This window comes from Schistocerca piceifrons, chromosome 3 (assembly GCF_021461385.2).
Source record: "Schistocerca piceifrons isolate TAMUIC-IGC-003096 chromosome 3, iqSchPice1.1, whole genome shotgun sequence".
Lineage (NCBI taxonomy): Eukaryota > Metazoa > Arthropoda > Insecta > Orthoptera > Acrididae > Schistocerca > Schistocerca piceifrons.
In genome coordinates this window covers 112,374,437-112,398,096 of record NC_060140.1, presented here as the reverse complement: position 1 = coordinate 112,398,096, position 23,660 = coordinate 112,374,437, and the positions used below count along the sequence as shown (strand labels likewise).

Here is a 23,660-nt window from a genome sequence, read left to right as displayed (position 1 = left end):
AATACACTTCTCAGTTATCTGGTGACAAACAGGAGACATGTATTTGCATACCTGGTACGTACAAAAATTGCTTGAGAAAACTATAAAATTACAGGGTGCAGAAGGGCTGGCTGCTCCGATCAGGTTCTGTTAGATGATCCAAGGTAATTCTTTCCGGTTACTACAGATTTGTCCCTCCTGAGATAAAGATTGGATGAATTTCAGACTCTGAACCTACTTGACATCTGTGTGTCATTTCCTGGACTCTTGTGCATGTACTCCCACAGTGGATAAAGCTACTGCTCTTGTCAAAATAGATTTATGTGGAAATAGAGTGGTCACTACAAAGAAAATTGTGCTGTTGTCAGCACTGGTTTTGTCTACTCTCATTCATGCTCTTCCCAACAGAAAGTGTGGCCATTCAGAGCATAATGACTTTCCTGTGTCTTGTATATGATGTCTGTTAACTTACCAGTTACCTTTACTTATGTGAATTTTGTCATTTGGCTTCCATCACATCTCTTGATTTCTCTCTTCATGGATAAACCTTAACTCATTAGTCAGTGGAAGTGTGCTGAATAAACAAATAAACTCTAATCTTTGGGCTTCTGTCTAATCCCATAAATTCGTGTTGGTGTATCAAGTGTGTGTGATTTTTGAAGTGAAATATACTGCAACTGATCTAAATGTTCGAAACAAGAAATAAATGTTTTACTGGGGATATGGAAGTGGTTTTTAGTGTCTTACATTGTAAGGAAAACCTACTTAATTTGTGTGGAAGGCATTAAATGGGCATCACAGAGCTTTTAGAAACTTAGAATGGCTTTAAAACATTAACATTGGACTATTTTCATATTTTGAGTAGTAGTAAATTTTTGATATTTTGAGATGTGTTTTTGATCCGTCATCTAAAGTAATATTATTTGAATTTTTTGTTATTTGATATGTGCATTTTTGTTATGTCAGTTATAAGTATTATAATTTTCAGCTGTGATCAACGTGAGGAAGCGTTAAATGTGTGTGTGATAGCAGCACAGCAACAGCCTTTGCCAAGAACAGAAGGGGCTGAAAGAACAGCACGTATTCTTCTCACATTTGCCAAATGGCTCCAGGAAGGTCACTCAGTAATGGACAACACTCGTGATTCCATATTGCAGTTACTAGCGTGTCAGCTGGGACCAATTCCAATTGGACCTCATGGTGTAGACTTACAAAGTAAGTGTTTCTATGTCTTCAGTTGTGTGTGTGTGTGTGTGTGTGTGTGTGTGTGTAAGAGAGATTATGAGCATGTTACGATAAAGGACAAAAACAGTCTTCTTTAGCAGTAGTTGCCAGGACAATGGAGCTGGGTAGATGTACAGCGTACCTCACTAAAATACAGACAAATTTAAATTAGAATTTCCTATCAGATGGTCTTCTACCAGAGGTGGTTGGCACCCTGCTTTGCCCGAGCTACTGAGTGTCTTTCTTGCAGAGTATTCCACTGGAGTTTATCATCTCTGTAATGCTTTCGCGATTACTAAATGATCCTGTAACGAAGCGCGCTGCTCTCCGTTGGATCTTCTCTCTCTCTCTCTCTCTCTCTCTCTCTCTCTCTCTCTCTCTCTCTCTCTCTCTCTCTCTCTCTCTCTCGTCTATCAACCCTATCTGGTATGGATCCCACACCGGTGAGCAGTATTCAAGCAGTGGGCAGACAAGTGTACCTAAACCTACTTCCTCTGTTTTCGGACTGCGTTTCCTTAGGATTCTTCCTATGAATCTATGAATCTGTCTGGCTTCTGCTTTACCGACGATTAATCTGCTTCAGAATAGTAATAAATGATTACAGTGTACTATCAAGAAAGTGTCACTGTAAATACCACTTTATAACTTTCTCTGAATTCATCGAAAGAGTCAGTGCACATACTTAAGAGAATCCAATGTAATTGATACAATCATTAGCACAGATCATCCATGTAAGTGAATCAATGACATAGAATTTGGATACATATCCTGCGTGTTCAAGGTAATACATATGCTTTGAGATTTTTAGGATGAAGCCAGTCAGTCACTGCAGTTTGATCTTGTGTTCATTGAAAAATAATACTGCAGGATGAATCAGATTCTTCTCTTATAAAGATTTTCACAGTAGAGTGCAAAAATCAACCAGAGAAATAGCAGTAGACTTGCACAGAGTCCAGCAGACATCCTCATTGTTGCTAGAACAAAATTTGTAGCTAGTCTTCATGTCCTAAGTGCTGTGTCCTCTGTGTGTATCTATCCCCCCTCCTCCCTGCCCTTTTTTAAAAGTTACAAAATAAATTCAAATGAACTTTAGTGTGAAAACTGCGAATTCTTGGATAGAAAGAGAGGCATCTGCAACACTATATTTCTTCAGCAACACAGTGCTCCTGCCCACATACGCCAAGTGGTACGAAACTGAATGACACATAATTTTGGCTTGTTTTGGTCTAAGGAATTTGTCTTATTACACATGGAATGTAATTGAAAGGATCTCCAATAAATCTTGACATTCTAATGTGATGCCACTAATTTTTGTCTATGACGAGTCATTATGTCGTGCATGCGCTCGCTTTGGACAGAAATTGGAGACTGTTATTATAGTGCAAGGGAGGTATACATTGAATGTATGTGCTTGTAGAGGTCCCTCATGAACTATGCAAGGGAGGTTCAATGGTGACTCAAGTTACATTATGAAATCAGTTTTATTATGTTGACTTTTTATCAATCTACAAACCTATATTTCCTTTTGTAAATAATCATATTATATTCTGTTATTCAAGCAAAGATCTTGAATTAATATTTAAGCAGGGAAGAGCATTAAAATTACAGAACTAGAATGTAATTTATATTGTGACTCATGTTACAAATTTGGGACATCCTGTTGTTACCGTACATTTTAAGTCAAAAGCGATCTCTAAATATTTGGAGTATGGATCTGGTCTTTATCACAGAAAATGTGTATTAGGTTGGCTTTCAAATGACACAGTTACAGATTTCTAAAAATAGTTATTCTGTATAAAATATTGTAGTATATTGTATTGAAAAATGCAAGTCACATGATGTTAGGCAACTTGTGTTACTTGCGTCTTATTGTTGGAAGCAATATAGCATTATTTACCAAATAAGATAAACTTAACATTAACATTTCACTTTTTAAACACTGTGAAAAATTCTAAGAGCATGATGTACAAAGTAAATCCAGTTAAAAGTAAAAAAACTGAAAATTCCTCTTACATTGACATCATCAGGTGGATTAAATTTCTTTGTAATTTTGTTCTACATGTACAGAATTTCATCCAATTCTGCAGGTCATTTCCAGTAGTGAGCAGCACACTCCATTGCACTCATTAGGTAAAAATTTCCAAAAATTACGTGTACTTCTCCAGTGTAGAATTTACCATTATATTCTACTTTGTACCAGTCTCCAGTTTTCACATTTTCTCTAGTTTGTTCACTGTGACGATCTTCAGCAGGGAAATTCTTTGGAGATAACAAATATGTTTGTAGTACTCCTTTCTTGTTGTGAAAGCAGTGAATGCGAACTCACTGCCCCCTGGCCGCATGCAGCCGCAACTAATACAATAATCCATGTTCAGTGACAGCTATGACTAGCTGCGGGAGCCTTGTACCTCTATTGGAGGATACCTTCCTATTCATTGAGAGGGATGGTCGTCTGCAGTGTCTTGTATGTCATAAAGTATTATGTATGTCATAAAGTATTTAATTCTGCTAAGAGGTACAATATACGACGATATTATACACGTCTTCACTCAGCGCACTACAATCAGGTAGAAGGCATTGCACACAGAGAACTGGTAGCCAGGCTTAAGAGCGACATACCAGGAGACATAAGTTTAAAAATGGTTTCGTAATATGGAGGGTATCAAAACGTGCAACATAGTTCGTGTTCTGTAATGCGTTTATAATTTTCAGGTGAATGAGAGTGGAGAAAACACTACTGAATTTGCAATTCGAGCAAGCTACAGGGTCGCTCACATCATTGCGACGAGTGGCAAGCCGTTTTCGGTGGGACCACTCGTAAAATCGTGCATGGTAGCAGTTGCAGAATGTTTGTTTCCAAGGGAGGTGCAGGCAATTGAAGGGGTTTGTCTGTCGAAACAAACAATGTCTCGTCGAATCTGGACATGGCAGTGGATTTAGAGACACAGCTCTGGAAAAAGACGGAGAGGTTTGTTGTATTTTCACTAGCGCTTGACGAAAGCACTGACATATCGGACTCAGCTTGCAGTCTTTATCCATGGTGTCGACATGGAGCTGCAAGTAACTGAAGAACTCTTGGATGTGGTACCACTCAATTACACCGCAACAGGACGTGACATTTTTGAAGCTGTTTGTGAATCAGTGGACAATATGAATTTGCCGTGGGATAAGCTCCATTCTGTAACGACAGAGGGTGCACCACAAATGATTGGGCGTCGTCAAAGTTTTGCTTCTCGTTTGAAAAATAAACTCGGGGACGAATTCGGGAAAGACATTTTGACTCTTCATTGTTTTATTCACCAAGAGGCACTGTGTGCTGAAACAGTAGAACTAGGTGGCGTAATGAAAGATGTCGTGAAGTGTATGAATTTTGTGCGGCATCACAGTATGAATCATCGCCAATTCAAAGGATTCCTGAAAGATATGGAAGCGGAGTATGGGGATATACCTTACCGCAGTACAGTTCGTTGGTTGAGTCGGGGAAAAGTTCTTGATGTTTTCTTTGCCATTCGTGAGGAAATCTCTCTTTTTCTCGAAATGAAAGGGGAAGAAATACGTTGTCTGAAAGATATAAAATGGATATCAGACCTGGCTTTCCTAGCTGACATAACTATGCATCTGAATAATTTAAATCTGTCATTGCAGGGCAAAGGGCAGCTAATCATTCACATGTACGACCGTGACAGCATCATAGTCTGCTATGATCTTTGCTACTCTGTCAAACAAGAGAAAAAGAGTGTGTGTAGGCATGAAGGATCCGTCAACCTTTTTCATCACCCTATCGACTGCAGTGTTGCACTGAAAGAGAGGTGAGTTTGGTTTTCTCCCTCAGTCAGGCCATTGAGGAGCCTAGTGTAAATAACATCATGGGAAGAATTCAATATTCGATGGACCTTGACATGAACAGGTTAGCAATGGAGAAGCTAACCTGCAAGCAATTGTTATGCCTGAGAATCACAATTAGTCTCCAAAAGCCAAGTGTCATTGCATAAATAACAGCAGGACTTCAAAGGGGTGGCAATTGCATCAACATGTGTCCGAATAATAAATGGATTAACCGTAGCAAAGGACTGACCTCCTTCAGTATGTAATACCACGAGGAACCGAGGTGCAGCTGGGAGAGTCTTGTAAAACAGTTGTTTCTTTTTTATTTCCTGAACATCATATTTCCCGGTGTAGCATGTCACCATGTCTTAGCAGCTAAGAGTATGAGGTTGTCTATCTTGTAAGATGCAGCTGGCACATCAAAACGTTTGCCTTGCCGCCTGTGTCAGCCAGCCGTGCCACGTGCCAGCCCACTTGAATGGTCACAGCGAGCAACACGGCCCCCAGGAGCAGGGAGTGCTCTGCGGCTCAAAATGCAGCCGACGAGCTGGAATAGTCTGCTTTGGGATGAAGACTATGCAACACTTTGCAACAACAAACTGTGCTCGATAGCCCCTACCCCCCCTCCCTCCCCCTGGGGTGGGGCTCACCAGTCTTTGGTGAGTTCATGCATGGCTACCCTGGGGCTCCAGCCTCTGCAGCACCTTTTCCATCCATGCTGCTTGTCTGACCTCCTGCTATTCTTTTTCCCTCCCTTGGGGAACGTGTTTGGGATATTTTGGGAATGTGTCCATTTGCAGTAGTTGGACATCAGAAAAGTCCCTCCAATGTTTTTTTTTTTTTTCATTCTTTCTTTTTTTCTTTCTTTCTTCATCCTACATCTCATATCTTTCCTCTGCTGTAGGGTTTGAGGTTTCTCTTTGTTTATTCTTTTTTCCTGTGTGCTCCTGAAGGCTGGCCCACACATCTGATGCATAAAAGGTGACTTGGTAACACGTAATTCCCAGCCCCGGGTAGACAGGCAGGGTTCACACAGCCAGGGGTGATTGACTGAGCTCTTACCTTCCAAACTTGCCAATTAGTCCCTCTGTCAGGAGTTCGGAAGGTGTGACCTGCGGGGTGAACAGTCTCCTAAGGCAGGTGAACCCTACTCCGAGGGGGAGCCCAGAGTTGGAAGGAGCACACCATCGGAGACGCTGGCAGTCATGGGGGTTTTCGCATGATGAGCCAATCACCAACTCAGCCTACGTCTGCAAAATGAAGATAGAATGAAGCTAAAGATTCCAAGACTCTTCCAGCTGCACCTCGCTTCCTCGTGGTATTACATACTGAAGGAGGTCAGTCCTTTGCTATGGTTAATCCATTTATTATTCGGACACATGTTGATGCAATTGCCACCCCTTTGAAGTCCTGCTGTTATTTATGCAATGACACTTGGCTTTTGGAGACTAATTGTGATTCTCAGGCATAACAATTGCTTGCAGGTTAGCTTCTCCATTGCTAACCTGTTCATGTCAAGGCCCATCGAATACTGAATTCTTCCCATGGTGTTATTTACACTAGGCTCCTCAATGGCCTGACTGAGGGAGAAAACCAAACTCACCTCTCTTTCAGTGCAACACTGCAGTCGATAGGGTGATGAAAAAGGTCGACGCATCCTTCGTGCCTACACACACCCTTTTTCTCTTATTTGACAGAGTAGCAAAGATCAGAGCAGACTATGATGCTGTCACGGTCCAACCGTACGTTCCAACTCCCCCAGGGCTTTCCACTCTTTGGTGGGTTCGTGCTTGGCTACCATGGGTCCCCAGCCTTTGTGGAATTTTTTCCCTTCTGTGCTGCATGTCTATCCTCTTGCTATTCTTTTTCCTCTCCCTTGGGGAACATGTCAGGGGTATTATTGGGAATGTTCTGCATTCCGTCAGTGACTTAAGAACAGTCTCACTTGTTTTACGCTCACTTTTCCTTTCTTTGTTTCCCTTCTCTCGTTCCTCTGCTTTGGCGTATGAGGTTCCTCTTTTTCTTCTTCCTCCCTGTGCGCTCCTGTAGGTCGACCCACGTGTCTGATGTGTAACAGGTGACTGGGTAATGCGTAGTTCCCAGCCACGGGTCGACAGGTAGGGTTTGCACGTACCCCCTGGTACAGGCCAGGCCCAGGGAGGGGTGAATGCCTGAGCTGTAACATTCGCAAATCGCCAATTGGTCCCTCTGTCAGGTGTTCAGGAGGTGTGACCTGAGGTGTGAATAATCACCTAAGGCGAGTGCACCCCCTTGTGAAAGGGGCCCTCCAGATGGAAGGAGTGTGCCATTGGAGACGCTGCCAATCATGGGGAATTTCCTCACGATGAGTCAATCTTCCCACTCAGCGTCTACAAAATACAAACGTAATGAGGCTAATGATTCAAAGACCCTTCCTGCTGCACCACGGTGTCTTGTGGTCTCACGTACAGAAGACGGTCAGTCTTTTGCCACAGTAAATCTGCTGATTCTTTATAAAGGTGTTGATGCAATTGCAGGCCATGTGAAATCCTGCTCTCATGTACGGAATGTCACTTTGCTATTGGAGACCACTTGTGACGCTCAAGCACGACAACTGCTAGCTGCCTTGCTTCTCCACGGCTACCCTGTTTGTGTCAATGCCCATAGAACTTAGAATTCTACCCAGGCTGCTCGATGGTCTAACCGAAGCAGAAATCCAGCCTTACCTCTCTGATAAGGGTGTCATTGCCGTCCATCGTGTAATGAAAAAGGTTGATTCCTCCTTAGTGCCCACCCACACTCTCTTTCTCACCTTTGATAGAGTAGTGCTTCCATCCAAGATCAATGCAGGCTATGAAATTATCACAGTCTGGCCATACATTCCCAACCTGATGCACTGCTACCAGTGTCATTGTTTCAACCACACTAGAATGTCTTGTCAACACCAAGCCAAATGTGTCACCTGTGGCAGGGATGCTCATGAGGGCGATTGTCCACCTCCTTCTCCTCGCTGTATCAACTGCAATGGCATCTGTGCTGATTCGTCTTGGGATTGTCTTGTGTGTCTTGATGAGCAGGCTGTTAAAGAGATCTGGCTAAAGGAGAAGGTGCCTTACCCAGTTGCTCGCAAGTTACTGGCTAGTTGCAAACCCTGTGGCCTCTCATCTGGTACCTACAGTTTTGTTCTTGTTACCCCTCACTCCATGAAGGACTTGGACACGCAGGCATGTGACCTAAAATTCACCTCTGAAGTTGTGAAAACGCCCAGTGTCAAGGTACCATCACCATCCCCCCCCTCCAGCTGTGCAACAAGCAGTCCAACTCTCGCTCAAGGGATTCAGCCACCAACTACACAACTGGTAGGCCGGAAAGGGCAGGAGGAGTACTCGTGTGAAGAATTCCTCTGTCCCTCCAGCCAAACACCACCCGAGTCTTTCTCTAACTGGAAGGGCTCGGAGAAGTCCACCAAAGGCAAACGATCTTCTCCTTCACCAACTTGAAGATCCTCTTCGATGGTGTCACCATGTGGTACCCTAGCGTCGCCAGCCTCTGTATCGCTGGTGTGCAACACCAACCGTTTTTCAGCGTTGGACTCCACAGACTGCCCGCACAAGCATACCGATGCTTCTGTGGCCCCTTGGAGCAGGATCCTCCTGCTTCTGTGCCATGTAGTAGCGACTCTACACCGGCTGTCACTCAGAGGCTGCAGAGTTGATACTCCTACGTCTCTTCCTCGTCTTGACTGTCCTCCAATGGAACGTTCGTGGCCTTTGGTCCCACAAGGAGGATTTACGGCTGCTTTTAGCACCGCAGCATCCCTCTTTGTACTCTGTCTTCAGGAAACAAAATTGCGCCTTCACAACCGCTTTGAGCTTTCACATTGCTTCCCGATTCGTTTTGACCTTCCCCTTGAGGTTGGCATTCCATCTCATGGGCATGTCACGCTGCTCATAGTCAACCCATCTCTCTGACCTTCCCTCTGACCATTTATGTCCCTCCATCATTTGATGTTACCAGGGCAGACTTCGTTCATCTTATTGGGCAGCTGCCTCCTCCATTTTTGCTACTCGGTGACTTAAATGTGCATCATCCTCTGTGGGGTTCTCCCAGGACCTGTCAAAGAGTTGCCCTCTTGGCTGAACTTCTTAACCAACTTAACCTCTTCTGCCACTGGAGCACCCACTTTCCTTTCAGACTCCTCGCACACTTATTTTCATTTGGACCTATCCTTTTGCACTGCCCAGTCGTGAGTGCTGCTTCTGACACCTACTCAAGCAACCATTTCCTGTGTGCACTCTGTTTGCTGAATCCTACTCCATCTGCAGGCACGCCCAAATGGCAGCTTACTGAGGCTGACTGGCAGCTTTACTCCTCCCTGGTGACCTTTGAAGAACACGATTTCCCCAGTTGCTATGATGAGGTGAACTATCTCACCAACGTTATCTTCACTGCTGCAGAATGTTGCATTCCTCACACTTTCTCTTTACCATGTTGTCTCCCTGTCCCTTGGTGGGCTGAGGCATGCTGCTGCAATGCAATTCACGCACGGAGCCGTGCTCTCTACGCTTTTAACAGTCATCCTATGGTGGCAAACTGCATTCATTATAAACAGATGCGTGCAAAGTGTTGTCGCGCTATTTAGGATAGCAAATGAGCTAGCTGGATTTCCTTCACTAGTTCTTTTAACAGTTCCACACCTTCCTCTGTCATGTGGGCCTACCTCTGATGGCTCTCTGGGACCATGATCCATTCCCCCATTTCTGGCCTCACAGTAGTAGACGATGTTATTGTGGGCCCTATTGTTATCTCCAACACTTTGGACCACCATTTTGCGGAAGGTTTGAGCTATTCCCACTATCACCCTGCCTTCCTCCAGTAGAAATGAGTGGAGGAGGCTCAGGCGATATCTGTCCCTTCTCTGAATCGTGATAGCTACAATGCTGCTTGTACTATGAGGGAGCTCGATCATGCTCTCTGTTCATCCCGATCTTCCACCACAGGGCCGGATGCCATCCACATTCAGATGTTGCAGTACCTTTCTCTTGCAGACAAGCACTTTCTGCTTGACACGTACAACCGCATCTGGGCAGAGGACACATTTCCCAAATGCTGGTGTGAAGCCGCCATCATACCCATACCTAAGCCCAGTAAGGACAAAAACATTACTTCTAGCTACCACCCCATCTCTCCTATCAGCTACGTTTGAAAGGTGATCGAACGCATGGCTCATGCTTAGCTGGTATGGTGGCTCAAGTCTTGCAAATTACTGAACAATGCACAGTGTGGATTTCGAGCACGGCACTCTGCAGTTGACCATCTCGTTACTTTGTCCACCCGTCATGAAAGATTTTCTGCCGAAATCCCAGACTGTGGCAGTGTTTTTCGATTTGGAGAAGGCCTACAACACCTGTTGGAGAACAGGTATCCTCCGTACTCTTTACACGTGGGGCTTCTGTTCCAGCCTGCTGTTTCCTTCAGTCATTTTTAAAAGATTGATTTTTCAGGGTGTGTTTGGGTTCTGCCTTGTTGGACACCTTTATCCATTAAAACTGTGTGCCTCAGGGTTCCATCCTGAGTGTCATCCTCTTCACTATTGCCATTAACTCTATCGTGGCCTGTCTCCCACCGGGAATCTCTGGCTCCCCTTTTGTTGACAATTTTGCCCTCTATTGCAGTTCTCCACTGACATGTCTCACTGAGTGGTGTCTTCGGCAGTGTCTTGATCGTCTTTCCTCCTGGAGCATTGAATATGGCTTTCACTTTTCCACTTACAAGACTGTCTGTATGAATTTCTGGCAATACAAGTGATTTCTCCCACCATCTTCACATGTTCGGCCTGTTGCACTTCTGTTCGTTGAAACTACGAAATTCCTTGGGCTCATGCTAGATAAGAAACTCTCTTGGTCCTCCTATGTCTCTTACCTGGCAGCCTGCTGTACGCAGTTCCTCAATGTCCTACATGTCCTCAATGGTACTTCCTGGGTGCCGATTGAGCCACCCTCCTCTGTTTGTACCAGTCCCTTGTCTGTTCGAAACTCGACTATGGGTGCTTTGTTTATGCATCTGTACGCTCATCCCTCCTACGCCATCTTAACACTATCCACCATTGTGGCATCCGGTGGCCACAGGCGCCTTTCACGCCAGCCCGGTTGAGAGCCTGTATGCTGAAGCTGCTGAACTACCAATGTCCTACAGCCATTACTTTCTCCTCAGCAGGTATGCATGCCTATTTGTCTGCCATGCGTGGCCGACCATCCTATGCCTCCTTCTTTGATGATTCCTTTGATCCTCAGAATGGGGCTCGTCCTTCTGTGCAGTACGTGCACCTTTCCCGGTGGGTGTGAACCCTTTGCCACCTTGGCTTTGTGAAACAGCCCATGTTAACCTTGGTCTTCATTTACTTCCTAAGGACAGTACGCCAGCCTCGGTTATCGCTGTCAGTTTTACGACCTTCACGTGGAACTTTGCGATCGTTCCAATGTATACACTGATGTTTCTCGGACTGACCGTGGGTTCAGGTGTGCCTTTGTAATTGACACCCGTGTCTTTAGATATCGGTTTCTGGCACACTCATCCCTATTTGCAGCAGCGCTTTTCATCTTGTATCAGGCCATGGAGTACATCTGGTGACACAGCCTTTTTCAATTGTGTCCTCTGCTCAGACTCACTCAGTGCCCTTCACAGTCTGTGTGTGCTGTACACTGCCCATCCCTCGTACAGCGGGTCCAGGAAAACTGTCAACTGCTCAATCTTGGTCAAGCCGTGTGATGTTTCTGTGGGTTCCTGGTCATGTTGGTCTGCCAGGAAACGAGGCTGCTGACACTGCTGCCAAGCCTGCAGTCCACGTACATCAGCCTGCGAGTACCTATATTCCCTCGAATGATCTCTGTGTTGTCATCAGTCATGAGGTGGTGTCCCTTTTTGCATCGCCAATCGTCCTCCCTTCATGGGAATGAGCTCCTGCTTGTTAAGGGGACACAGTCGCGAACAGGCTCAAAAAAATCAATTTTTTTTTCAGTCTTAATGTATGCTCCAATTATTTGGCTACAAAATGCCGTTTGTTTCATACAAATCTGATTATTAGATTCGGAGTTATTAATTTGTTTGTGAAGCATGGTAACTAGCGCCACGTCAATTTTTGCTGCATCTTGCGCAGTAATCAGCATTGACTATAGTACAACAATCGTTCATGTTCCACGGGTATAAATACTTTTTATTTTGGTTGCAAGAGAGAATTGTTATTCTGATGTTTGCCAGCCTGTCTGCATTGTCGACTATCATTTGTCAGTTTCTTCATCCTAGTTGCTTATGTTTTGGTGATACAAATGTAATGATTTTGTGAAACGTTATAACACAATGGGTAGAATAAGGAAGTTTGGATATAAGCCTAAGTTTCGTGGAAATAAATATGTAAAAATAAACCGCGAAACTGCTAGTTTTGAACAGAGGGTAGAAAATAATATTGAAAGTGAAGTCAGTGCGAGTGTCAGTGCTTCAAGCAAGAAGCTTCTAGGTGCTGCCGGTTTTCCAAGTGCCTCTCAAATGCGTGACAATGCAATATATGGTGTGAACAGTGTTTCTGTTGTTACTGACACAAACATTCTGATCTCCATGAAGTTATTACGTGAACTTATCGAAAAACACACAAATTGCAAAAACTGTGGTGGAAATGTTACTTTGTTCGAAGATGTGGTGAAAACCGAGGGAATTGTTTGTAATTTAGTTTTGACATGTTTGGAATGTAGCTGTACTGTCAATACAATGTCATCCCACGTAACAAGAAGCAGATTCTATGAAAACAGTATAAGATTAGTGTATGCACTTAGATCTATTGGAAAAGGGCGAAGTGCAGGTGCTGTTCTTTGTGCAGTGATGAACATTCCTCCACCTCCAAGAAAGTTTGATGTTTACAACAAGACTATTGGTGCAGTTGTAGCTGAGGTAAGTGAATCTACAATGTTGAAAGCAGCCAAAGAAGCAGTTCAGTTGAGTGATACGAAATCTGACCCAAGGCAAATTTCAGAAACGTGGGCATACATCCCTAAATGACATTGTGTCAGCAATTTCTTTTGATACTGGGTAGGTTCTGGATATTGAAATTATTACTAAGTTCTGTGACATCTGTAGCAAAATTCCCACTATACAACATGTGTGCAAAAAGGACTGTGATGGTTCTAGTGGAGGCATGGAAGTGGCTGGTGTTGCTAACATTTTCAAAAGGTCTGTGCAGTCAAGAGGTATCCTCTATACAGACTATCTTGGGGACGGGGACAGTAAGGCTTATGAGAAAGTGGTAGAAGATAAACCTTATGGGCCTAGAGTCAAAATTAATAAACTGGAATGTATAGGACATGTACATAAAAGAATGGGATCACGACTTCTTAAGATATGTAAGGAAAAAAAGTTAGGTGGTAAAGGGGGCCTGACAAAGGCTGAAATAGACAGGATCCAGACTTATTACGGTATGGCCATTAGAAATAACTGCAACAATGTAGAAGCAATGAGGAGAGCCATCTGGGCTATATTCTTTCATAAAATTTCAGCAGATGAGGAACCACAACATAACCTTTGCCCACGGGGACCTGACAGCTGGTGCAAATTCAACAACCTAGCTGCATCTTCCAGCTATAAGCACTAACATTCAATTCCAGAAAAAATCCTGCTAGCTGTGAAACCCATTGTCAGAGACCTTAGCCAACAATAGCTCTTGAAAAAGTGTCTCCATGGAAAAACTCAAAACCCAAATGAAAGTTTGAACTCTGTTATTTTGGACAAGGCTACGAAAAACTGTTTTCGTTAGAAAAGAAACACTAAAATTTGGTGTTCATGATGCAGTGATGTGCTTCAATGCTGGTGTGTCAAAGAAGACTGATGTATTAAGACTCTTGGGAACAAAGGATGGTATCAATACTGGAAGGGGAATGAAAAAGATTGACATGGACCATATCCGTTATGCTGATATTTCTGCAGGAAATGCTACCAAGGAGGCCAGGATAGCCCGAAGATCAAAGAAAAGAAGATAAAGATCAAGAAGTTGAGCCACAGTATAGCCCTGGAATGTTTTAAAAGTGTCTGTATGGCATTGTACATTACTTTCTTGCATGTAAAACTTTAATACCATTTTTCTCAAAACTACATTTTTTGACCTTCTGGTACACTTTTCTCAAAAACATGACTGCTATGGACATCAGACTTACAGTATCTCTTATTAATAAAAACGATGATTAATTAGATAAAAAATAGACCATTAGTGATAAAAAGAACAGATTTACAAGCTCCAAGGTGTTTAGAAAAGTTTTAGTTTTTTGCCTTATAGAACAAAAAAGGATTACTCATGAAACATATAAAATACATTAACCATTTTTATGTGATTTGAGAATGATGTTTCAGCTGTACACTGTAAAAGTTTCAAGTCTTTATCTCCATTAGTTACTTCAGAAAGTGTACCTGACGTTTGCTCGTTTTAGCATTGATTCCTTATTGGAGTTCCCTCGCGACTGTGTCCCCTTAAGCCTCTCCCAGCGGCGTGGATGACCTCTTCTCGGCCCATCCACTGGGAGGAGGTTATTTTAACTCGGCTGCGTATTGGGCACTGCCTTTTTAAGCATTGGCATTTGCTAAGTGGCACTACCCCACCACTTTGTACACATTGCGCCCAAGTTTTAACTGTCCGCCACTTCCTGGTAGAATGTCCATGTTGACCTTTTACTTTCCCGTATGGATTTGGGGTCAGAGTTATCGGCTGTTTTAGCAAATGACGTATGGGCTGTTGACCGCTTTTTATTTTCTATCCATTGTAGCAACATGGCGGTGGCCATTTAATTTTTAGTTTTGGACTTCCGATTCTCTATGGTGTCTTTTTTTTAGTCCTTTTTCCACATACCTGTTTTTAGCTGTCTAGTATATGTTAGTTCTGAGTGATGTATAGTCGTTTTTTTAACTCCTCTCTGTCTTAGAGTTCTATAGCTTTGACTTTGGCGCAAATGACCCCAGTTGTTTTTGCGCCTTAAAACAAAACAAAACAAAACAAACACATGTTCCAAACCTGATGCGCTGCAACGACACTTGGATGTCCTGTCAAAACCTGGCCAAATGTGCTTCTTGTGGTATGGATGCTCACAAGGGTGATTGCCCATCATCTTCTCCCTGCTGTATCAGTTGCAGTGGTAACCATACAGCCTCCTCTCTAGTATGTCCTGTGTATGCTGACGAGCAAGCTGTACAGGAGGCCAGGAAAAGGAAAAAGTGCCTTACCCTGTCACTTGCAAGTTGTTGGCTAGTTGGAAGCCTTGCATTTTACCATCTGGCACTTACAGTACCATTCGTACTACACCTCGCTCCATGAAGGACATGACCAAACTGACTTTAAACCTCAGATTCAGCACCTTGGTTATAAGATCACCCATTGCTGTGGTAGCATCCCTGTCTCCTCCTCCTCGAGTGTGCTGCAAGCCACCAAATTTTCGTCTATGACCCTACTCAACTGGCAGGCTGGAAATGACAGAAGGAATATTCCCACTAAGACATTTTGTGTCCTTCCAGCCAACAAACACCTGAATCTTCATCAGCCAACCTCTAAGGTTCCAAGAAACCACACAAAGGCAAAGGGTCTTCGACAGTTGCCATGTGATAGATACCTTCACCAAGCCGTTCTTCATTTCACTGGTGTGCACCATTTCACTGGTGCGCACCGCCAACCATTTCTCTGCCCTGGAACCTGCTGGAAAACTCAGTGTAAATGCCAGTGCCTCAGTAGATCTCATGGAGCAGGATCCTCTAGCCTCTCCTGTGAAGAATTCCTCCGTCCCTCCAGCCGAACACCACCCGAGTCTTCCTCTAACTGGAAGGGCTCAGAGAAGTCCACCATCTTTTCTCTTTGTACCACCTACATCCCTCCATCATTTGGTGTCACCAGGGCATGCTTCCTTCAGCTTATTGGGCAACTCCCTCACCCCTTTTCACTGCTCAATGACTTTAATGCACACCACACCTTTGTTGTTCTCCCAGAACCTTTCCAAGAGTTGCCCTCTTGGCTGACCTCCTCAATCAACTCAACTTTATCTGCCTTAACACTGGAACACCCACTTTCCTTTCAGACTCCATGCACACCTATTCCCCCCTGCGGGTCCGGGGATTAGAATAGGCCCGAGGTATTCCTGCCTGTCATAAGAGGCGACTAAAAGGAGTCCATCCCCCTCACGGGGGTAGTTAGCGCCTGCGTCCGGAGACGGACGGTTTCACGACCTATAATCGTGGTCTTTTTGGTTTTTCACTTCTCGTTTCTTCCTTCCTTTTGTTGGTTCCTTTCTTTGCTCTTCTCCACTTCACTGTCTTCCTTACTCTTTCCCTTGACTTCTCTTTCCCTTGACTTCTCCTTGACTTCTCATTGCCTTCTTCTCCTTGCCTTCTCATTGCCTCCTTCTCCTTGCTTTCTCATTGCCTTCTTCTCCTTGCCTTCTCTGGTCTCCGCCTCGGCGTTTGAGACAGTCTGTCCTCTTTCTCCCTCTCTCTTCTTTTTCCTCTTCTTCCTTCCTCCCTGTGCGTGTCTGAAGGCCGACCCACGCGTTCGCACGCGTAGCCGGTGACGGGGTAACGCGTAAGTCCCCGCCCTGGGTAGACATGTAAGGCACGCGCGTACCCCCTGGTAAAGGCCAGGCCCGGGGAGGGGTGATTGCCTGAGCTGATACCTTCTGACCATGCCGATTGGTCCCTCCGTCTGTTTCTCGGGAGGTGTGACCTGAGGTGTAAACATTCACCTAAGGCGGGAGTGCCCTCTGAGAGGGTCCCCACAAGGAAGGAGCGCGCCATCGGAGACGCTGGCAATCATGGGGGATTCCTCCGCAATGGATTCTACTCCATCGCTTTCGACTTCGACCCACAAACGGAAACGTGACCAGCCAACAGTGACAAAAGTACTACCGCCTGCCCCACAGTTCCTCGTAGTTTCTCGATCTGAGGACGGAAAGGATTTTTCCTCTGTCAACCCTTTCGTTATTCAGAAGGGCGTAGATGCCATAGCCGGATCTGTCAAATCTTGTACCAGGTTGCGTAACGGTACCTTATTACTAGAAACTGAGAGTGCCTTTCAGGCACAAAAACTGCTTCGGGCCACACTCTTGTACACGTTCCCTGTCCGGGTGGAGGCCCACCGCACTTTGAATTCGTCTCGTGGTGTAGTCTATAGTAGCTCTCTCGACGGATTGACTGACGAGGAGCTTCAATCTTTCCTCGCTGAGCAGGGCGTGACGGCTGTCCATCGGGTCATGAAAAAGGTCAACAATGACCTTGTACCGACCGGGACACTTTTCTTGACCTTCGATAGTGTTAAGCTGCCATCGCGCATCAAGGCGGGCTATGAGGTTATTTCTGTTCGCCCCTATGTCCCGACACCTACGCGCTGCTACCAGTGTCAGCGTTTCAATCACACTCGACAGTCTTGCTCCAATGCGGCTAAATGTGTCACTTGTGGCAGGGATGCCCATGAGGGTGACTGTCCACCTCCGTCTCCTCGTTGTGTGAACTGTCAGGGTGACCATGCCGCATCCTCCCGCGACTGTCCTGTCTATAACGAAGAACGCTGTATCCAGGAAATTCGAGTCAAAGAGAAAGTGTCCACCTCGGCTGCTCGCAAGCTATTGGCTAGTAGGAAGCCCACGCTGCTCCCAGCGGGGAAATACAGCACTGTCCTCGTCTCTCCTCGGACTACCCGGGAGGTAGCAACCCAGACATGCGATCTGACCTTCAGCACCACGGTCGTCCGTTCGGCCAGTGCTAAGATCGCGCGGTCGACGTCTCCTCTTCCTCCCATCACCCCACAGACACCAGCCACTTTCTCAGCTTCTGCTCAGTCGAAGACCCCGAAGTCAGATGCACGGGCCTTCAAGAAGGAACCATCCCGTGCAGACTTCCTCCGTCCCTCGACCTCCCAGCCTTCGACCGGTACTTCCACCAAACGTCCTTCTAAAAAGGCGCATAGGAAGCACAGTTCGCCTTCTCCGCCGCGGCGCCTTTCTTCTCCTGCGCCACCCAGCGGTTGCCGCCCCAGGCCGTCATCCGTTTCGCCTGGCCGCACCGCTGGTAGCCGAACATCTGGCCGTTCACCGGCGGAGGAAGCTCCCCCTCCCGGCCATCCTCCCGAGATGGCCGATGACCCTATAGACCCCATGGACGATGACTGTCCGCCTCCTGCTAGCGGCGGCAGTGCTCGCTCGAAGCCAGGCCCTAAGCGGCCTTCGAGGTGACCCCTTCTCTCATCTTCCTTTTCTTACGATGGCACTTATTCACTGGAATATTCGCAGCATTCGCTCCAACCAAGAGGACTTGAAGTTGCTGCTCTGCTTGCATCGTCCGCTCGTCGTAGCCCTCCAGGAAACGAAGCTACGCCCATGCGATCAAATTGCCTTGGCACACTACACCTCTGTGCGTTTTGACCTACCCCCTGTGGTAGGTATCCCAGCTCATGGAGGGGTTATGTTGCTGGTCCGGGATGATACTTACTACGATCCCATCACGTTGCACACCGGCCTGCAGGCAGTTGCCATCCGCATTACTCTCCCCACTTTTACGTTTTCCTTTTGTACCGTTTACGCTCCATCGTCATCTGCCGTTACCAGGGCAGACATGACGCAACTTATTGCTCAGCTACCTGCACCATTTTTGTTAACTGGAGACTTCAATGCCCACCATCCTCTTTGGGGCTCTCCAGCCTCCTGCCCGAGGGGCTCCTTGTTAGCAGACCTTTTCAACCAGCTCAATCTTGTCTGCCTCAATACTGGCGCCCCTACTTTTCTTTCGGACACATCTCACATTTAGACCTCTCTATATGTACTCCCCAACTTGCACGCCGGTTTGAGTGGTATGCACTTGCTGATACGTATTCGAGCGACCACTTCCCGTGTGTTATCCATCTCCTGCAGCATACTCCCTCTCCGTGCTCCTCTCGTTGGACCATCTCCAAGGCAGACTGGGGGCTCTTCTCTTCCAGGGCGACCTTTCAGGATCAAACCTTCACAAGCTGCGATCGTCAGGTCGCACACCTCACGGAAGTCATTCTCGCTGCTGCTGAATATTCCATCCCTCACCCTCCTTCTTCTCCACGTCGCGTACCGGTCCCCTGGTGGACCGCAGCATGTAGAGACGCTTTACGTGCTCGTCGACGTGCTTTACGCACCTTTAAACGCCACCCTACAGTGGCGAATTGTATTAATTATAAACGATTACGTGCTTAGTGTCGTCGTATTATTAAAGAAAGCAAGAAAGCCAGCTGGGCTGCTTTCACAAGCACCTTCAACAGTTCTACTCCTTCTTCTGTTGTCTGGGGTAGCCTGCGCCGGCTATCTGGCACTAAGGTCCACTCCCCAGTTTCTGGCTTGAAGGTCGCGAATGAAGTCCTTGTGGCCCCTGAAGCTGTCTCCAATGCCTTCGGCCGCTTTTTCACCGAGGTTTCGAGCTCCGCTCATTACCACCCTGCCTTCCTCCCCCGCAAACAGGCAGAGGAGGCTAGGCCACCTGACTTCCGCTCCTCGAATTGTGAAAGTTATAATGCCCCATTCACCATGCGGGAACTCGAAACCGCACTTGGCCGATCACGGTCCTCCGCTCCAGGGCCTGATTCTATTCATATTCAGATGCTGAAGAACCTTTCTCCTGCGGGTAAAGGTTTTCTTCTTCGTACATACAATCGCATCTGGATTGAGGGACATGTTCCCGCATGCTGGCGCGAGTCTATTGTTGTCCCGATTCCTAAGCCGGGGAAGGACAAGCACTTGCCTTCCAGTTATCGACCTATCTCGCTTACCAGCTGTGTCTGTAAAGTGATGGAGCGAATGGTTAACTCTCGATTGGTTTGGCTGCTCGAGTCTCGACGCCTACTTACCAATGTACAATGTGGATTTCGAAGGCGCCGCTCTGCTTTTGACCATGTGGTTACCTTGTCGACCTTCATTATGAATAACTTCTTGCGGAAGCGCCTGACCGCGGCTGTGTTCTTTGATTTGGAGAAGGCTTACGACACCTGTTGGAGGGCGGGTATTCTCCGCACCATGCATACATGGGGCTTTCGCGGTCGCCTCCCTCTTTTTATTCGTTCCTTTTTAATGGATCGACAGTTTCGGGTACGTGTGGGTTCTGTCCTGTCCGACACCTTTCGCCAGGAGAATGGGGTGCCACAGGGCTCAGTTTTGAGCGTCGCTCTCTTCGCCATCGCGATCAATCCAATAATGGATTGCCTCCCAGCTGATGTATCAGGCTCCCTTTTCGTGGACGATTTTACCATCTATTGCAGCGCGCAGTGTCCACGTGTCCTGGAGCGCTGTCTTCAGCGTTCTCTTGACCGTCTGTACTCCTGGAGTGTCGCCAATGGCTTCCGTTTTTCTGCCGAGAAGACGGTCTGTATTAACTTCTGGGGCTACAAAGAGTTTCTCCCACCGTCCTTACGACTCGGTCCCGTTGCTCTCCCACTCGTGGAGACAATCAAATTTTTAGGCCTTACCTTTGACAGGAAACTTAGCTGGTCTCCACATGTGTCATATTTGGCCGCCCGTTGTACCCGTTCTTTAAATGTCCTCCGTGTTCTCAGTGGCATGTCGTGGGGAGCGGATCGAACCGTCCTACTTCGTCTATATCGGTCGATCGTCCGCTCCAAGCTGGATTATGGGAGCTTCGTATACTCCTCTGCACGGCCATCCATCTTACGCCGCCTCAACTCCATACAACATCGGGGTTTACGACTTGCGATCGGAGCATTTTATACCAGTCCCGTAGAGAGTCTTCATGCTGATGCTGGCGAATTGCCACTCACCTACCGGCGCGATATACTGCTTTGTCGGTATGCCTGTCGGCTACTGTCAATGCCCGACCATCCGTCTTATCGTTCCTTTTTTGACGACTCTCTTGACCTTCAATACGGGTTGTATGTCTCTGCCTTTCTACCCCCTGGAGTTCGCTTTCGTCGCCTCCTTCAACAGCTTCATTTTTCACTCCCTGCAACCTTTCGAGTGGGCGAGAGCCACATGCCACCTTGGCTCCAGGCTCAGGTCCGCGTTCACCTCGACCTCAGCTCGCTCCCAAAAGAGGTCACCCCCGGTTCGGTCTACCACTCCCGTTTTTTGGAACTTCGTTCGAAGTTCAACAACATGACTTTCATTTATACAGATGGCTCTAAGACCAATGACGGGGTCGGGTGTTCCTTTATTGTCGGGGCACAAAGTTTCCAATACCGGCTCCATGGCCATTGTTCGGTCTTCACAGCTGAGCTCTTTGCCCTCTACCAGGCTGTTCTTTACATCTGCCGCCACCGACATTCTGCTTATGTCATCTACTCAGATTCCCTGAGCGCCATCCAGAGCCTCAGTGATCCGTACCCGGTTCACCCTTTCGTACACCGGATCCAACGCTCTCTTCAGCAGCTGGTGGACGTCGGTACGCCGGTTAGCTTTATGTGGGTTCCTGGCCATGTCGGTATCCCTGGGAACGAAGCTGCAGATGCCGCGGCCAAGGTTGCGGTCCTCCAGCCTCGGACAGCTTCTTGTTGTGTCCCTTCGTCCGATTTTAGCAGGGTCATTTGTCGGCGCGTTGTGTCGCTGTGGCATGCCGATTGGGCTGCACTTACCGACAACAAGCTTCGGGCCTTAAAACCTCTTCCCGTGGCTTGGACGTCCTCCTCACGCCCTTCTCGGCGGGAGGAGGTCGTTTTAGCAAGGTTAAGAATTGGACACTGCCGGTTCAGCCATCGCCATCTGCTGACGGCTGCGCCGGCGCTGTTCTGCCCATGTGGGCACTTGCTGACGGTTAGACACATTTTAATGTCCTGTCCAGATCTTAACACACTGCGCCTCGATCTTAACCTGCCTAATACTTTAGATGCAATTTTAGCGGATGACCCACGAGCAGCTGCTCGTGTTCTTTGTTTTATCAATTTGACAAACCTCGCTAAGGACATTTGATGATGTTTTTTAATCCTCTGCCTGTCAGTCTTTTATTGTGTTTTCCCTTTTAGTTGTTGTTGTCAACTTGTGCCTCGCAGTGCATTCTTAGCGTAGTCAGGTAGTCAGGGCGCTAATGACCATTGAAGTTGTGCGCCCGAAAACCACAAAAAAAAAAAAGAAAAAAAAAAAAAAAAAATGCACACCTATTACTGTTTGGACCTCTCATTCTGCACTACCCTATCCCACCTGTGGGTAAATCCTACTGGCAGCTTTCTAAGGCCAACTGGAGGCTTTACTCTTCCCTGACAACCTTCGATGAAAATAATTTCCCCAGTTGTGGTGGCCAGGTAGAATACCTTACAAAAGTTATCCTTACCACCACAGAACATTCCGTTCATTGCACTTCATCTTTACCGCACCGTGTCCCGGTTCCTCGCTGGTCTAACGCGTGTCATGGTCCAATTCACGCCCGAAGATGTGCACTCAATGTTTTTAACAGTCAGCCTATGGTAGCAAACTGCACTCATTATTGACAGTTGCATGTGCAATGTCATTGCATTCTTTGTGATAGCAAAAAAGCTAGCTGGATTTCATTTACTAGTTCTATGTTGCAGAGATTTCAAACTCCATCCACTATCGCCCTGCCCTCCTCCGTCAGGAATGAATGGAGGAAGCCTGGGTGATACCTTTCTCCTCCCAGAATCATGAATTCTACAATGCCGCCATGACTGTGGGAGCTAGATTACACTCTCACTTTCTCACAATCTTCTGCCCCAGGGTTGGACAGTATTCACATTCAGCACCTTTCTCTTGTGGGCAATTACTTTCTGTTTCATATGTACAATTGCATCTTGGCAGCTGGCACTTTTCCCAGATACTGGAGTGAAGCCGTTGTCATATTCTTACCTAACCCCAGTAAGGACAAACACCTTCCTTCTAGTTACTGTCGTGTTTCTCTCACCAGCTGTTTTTGCAAAGTGGTGGAACGTATGATTCGCAGGTTGGTATGTTGGCTCAAATCTCGCAATCTAGTAATCACTGCACAACGTGAATTTTGAGTGCACTGTTTTTCAGATGACCATCTAGTCACGTTATCAACCCATGTCATGAATGGTTTTATGCAGAAGCACCACACTGTGGCAGTGTTTTTGTTTTGGTGAGAGCCTAAGACACCTGCTGGAGAACTGGTATCCTCTGTACTTTTTACATGTGGGATTTCAAGGCCGCCTGTCCCGTTTCCTTCAGGAATTTTTAAAAGATAGAGTTTTCAAGGTATGTGTGGATTCTGCCTTGTCGGAAAATGGGGTGCCTCAGGGTTCTGTCCTGAGCTTCGTCCTCTTTGCCATTGCCATGAATCCTATTATGGCCTGACTCCCACCGGGCATCTCTGGCTCCCTTTTCATTAATGATTTTGTGATCTATTGCAGTTATACTCTGACTTGTCTCCTTGAGTGGTGCCTTCAGTGATGTCTCGATTGTCTTTACTTGTGGAGAATCAACAATGGCTTTTGCTTTTCCATAAACAAAACCGGTTGTATGAATTTCTGGTGGCGCACTGAGTTTCTTCCACTAATTTTTCATCTTGGGTCTGTTGCTCTTCCGTGTTACATGCTCTCTCAGCGTCCTGTGTGTCCTCAGTTAAAGTGGATCAGAACACCCTCCTCTGTTTGTACTTATCCCTGTTCTATTCTAGACTAGACTATGGGCGTTTCTTTTATGCATCTACGA

The 23,660-nt window shown here is 46.3% G+C and overlaps 1 protein-coding gene across 1 annotated transcript in view; it reads left to right on the top strand.

The window, feature by feature from the left end:
* LOC124787604 (serine/threonine-protein kinase SMG1) overlaps positions 1-23,660 on the top strand; it is a 393,945-nt gene that overhangs the window by 203,682 nt on the left and 166,603 nt on the right. The window contains exon 25 of the mRNA XM_047254356.1: positions 968-1,194. Within this exon, the coding sequence (XP_047110312.1) occupies positions 968-1,194 (227 nt within the window). The remainder of the gene's footprint in view (positions 1-967; positions 1,195-23,660) is intronic.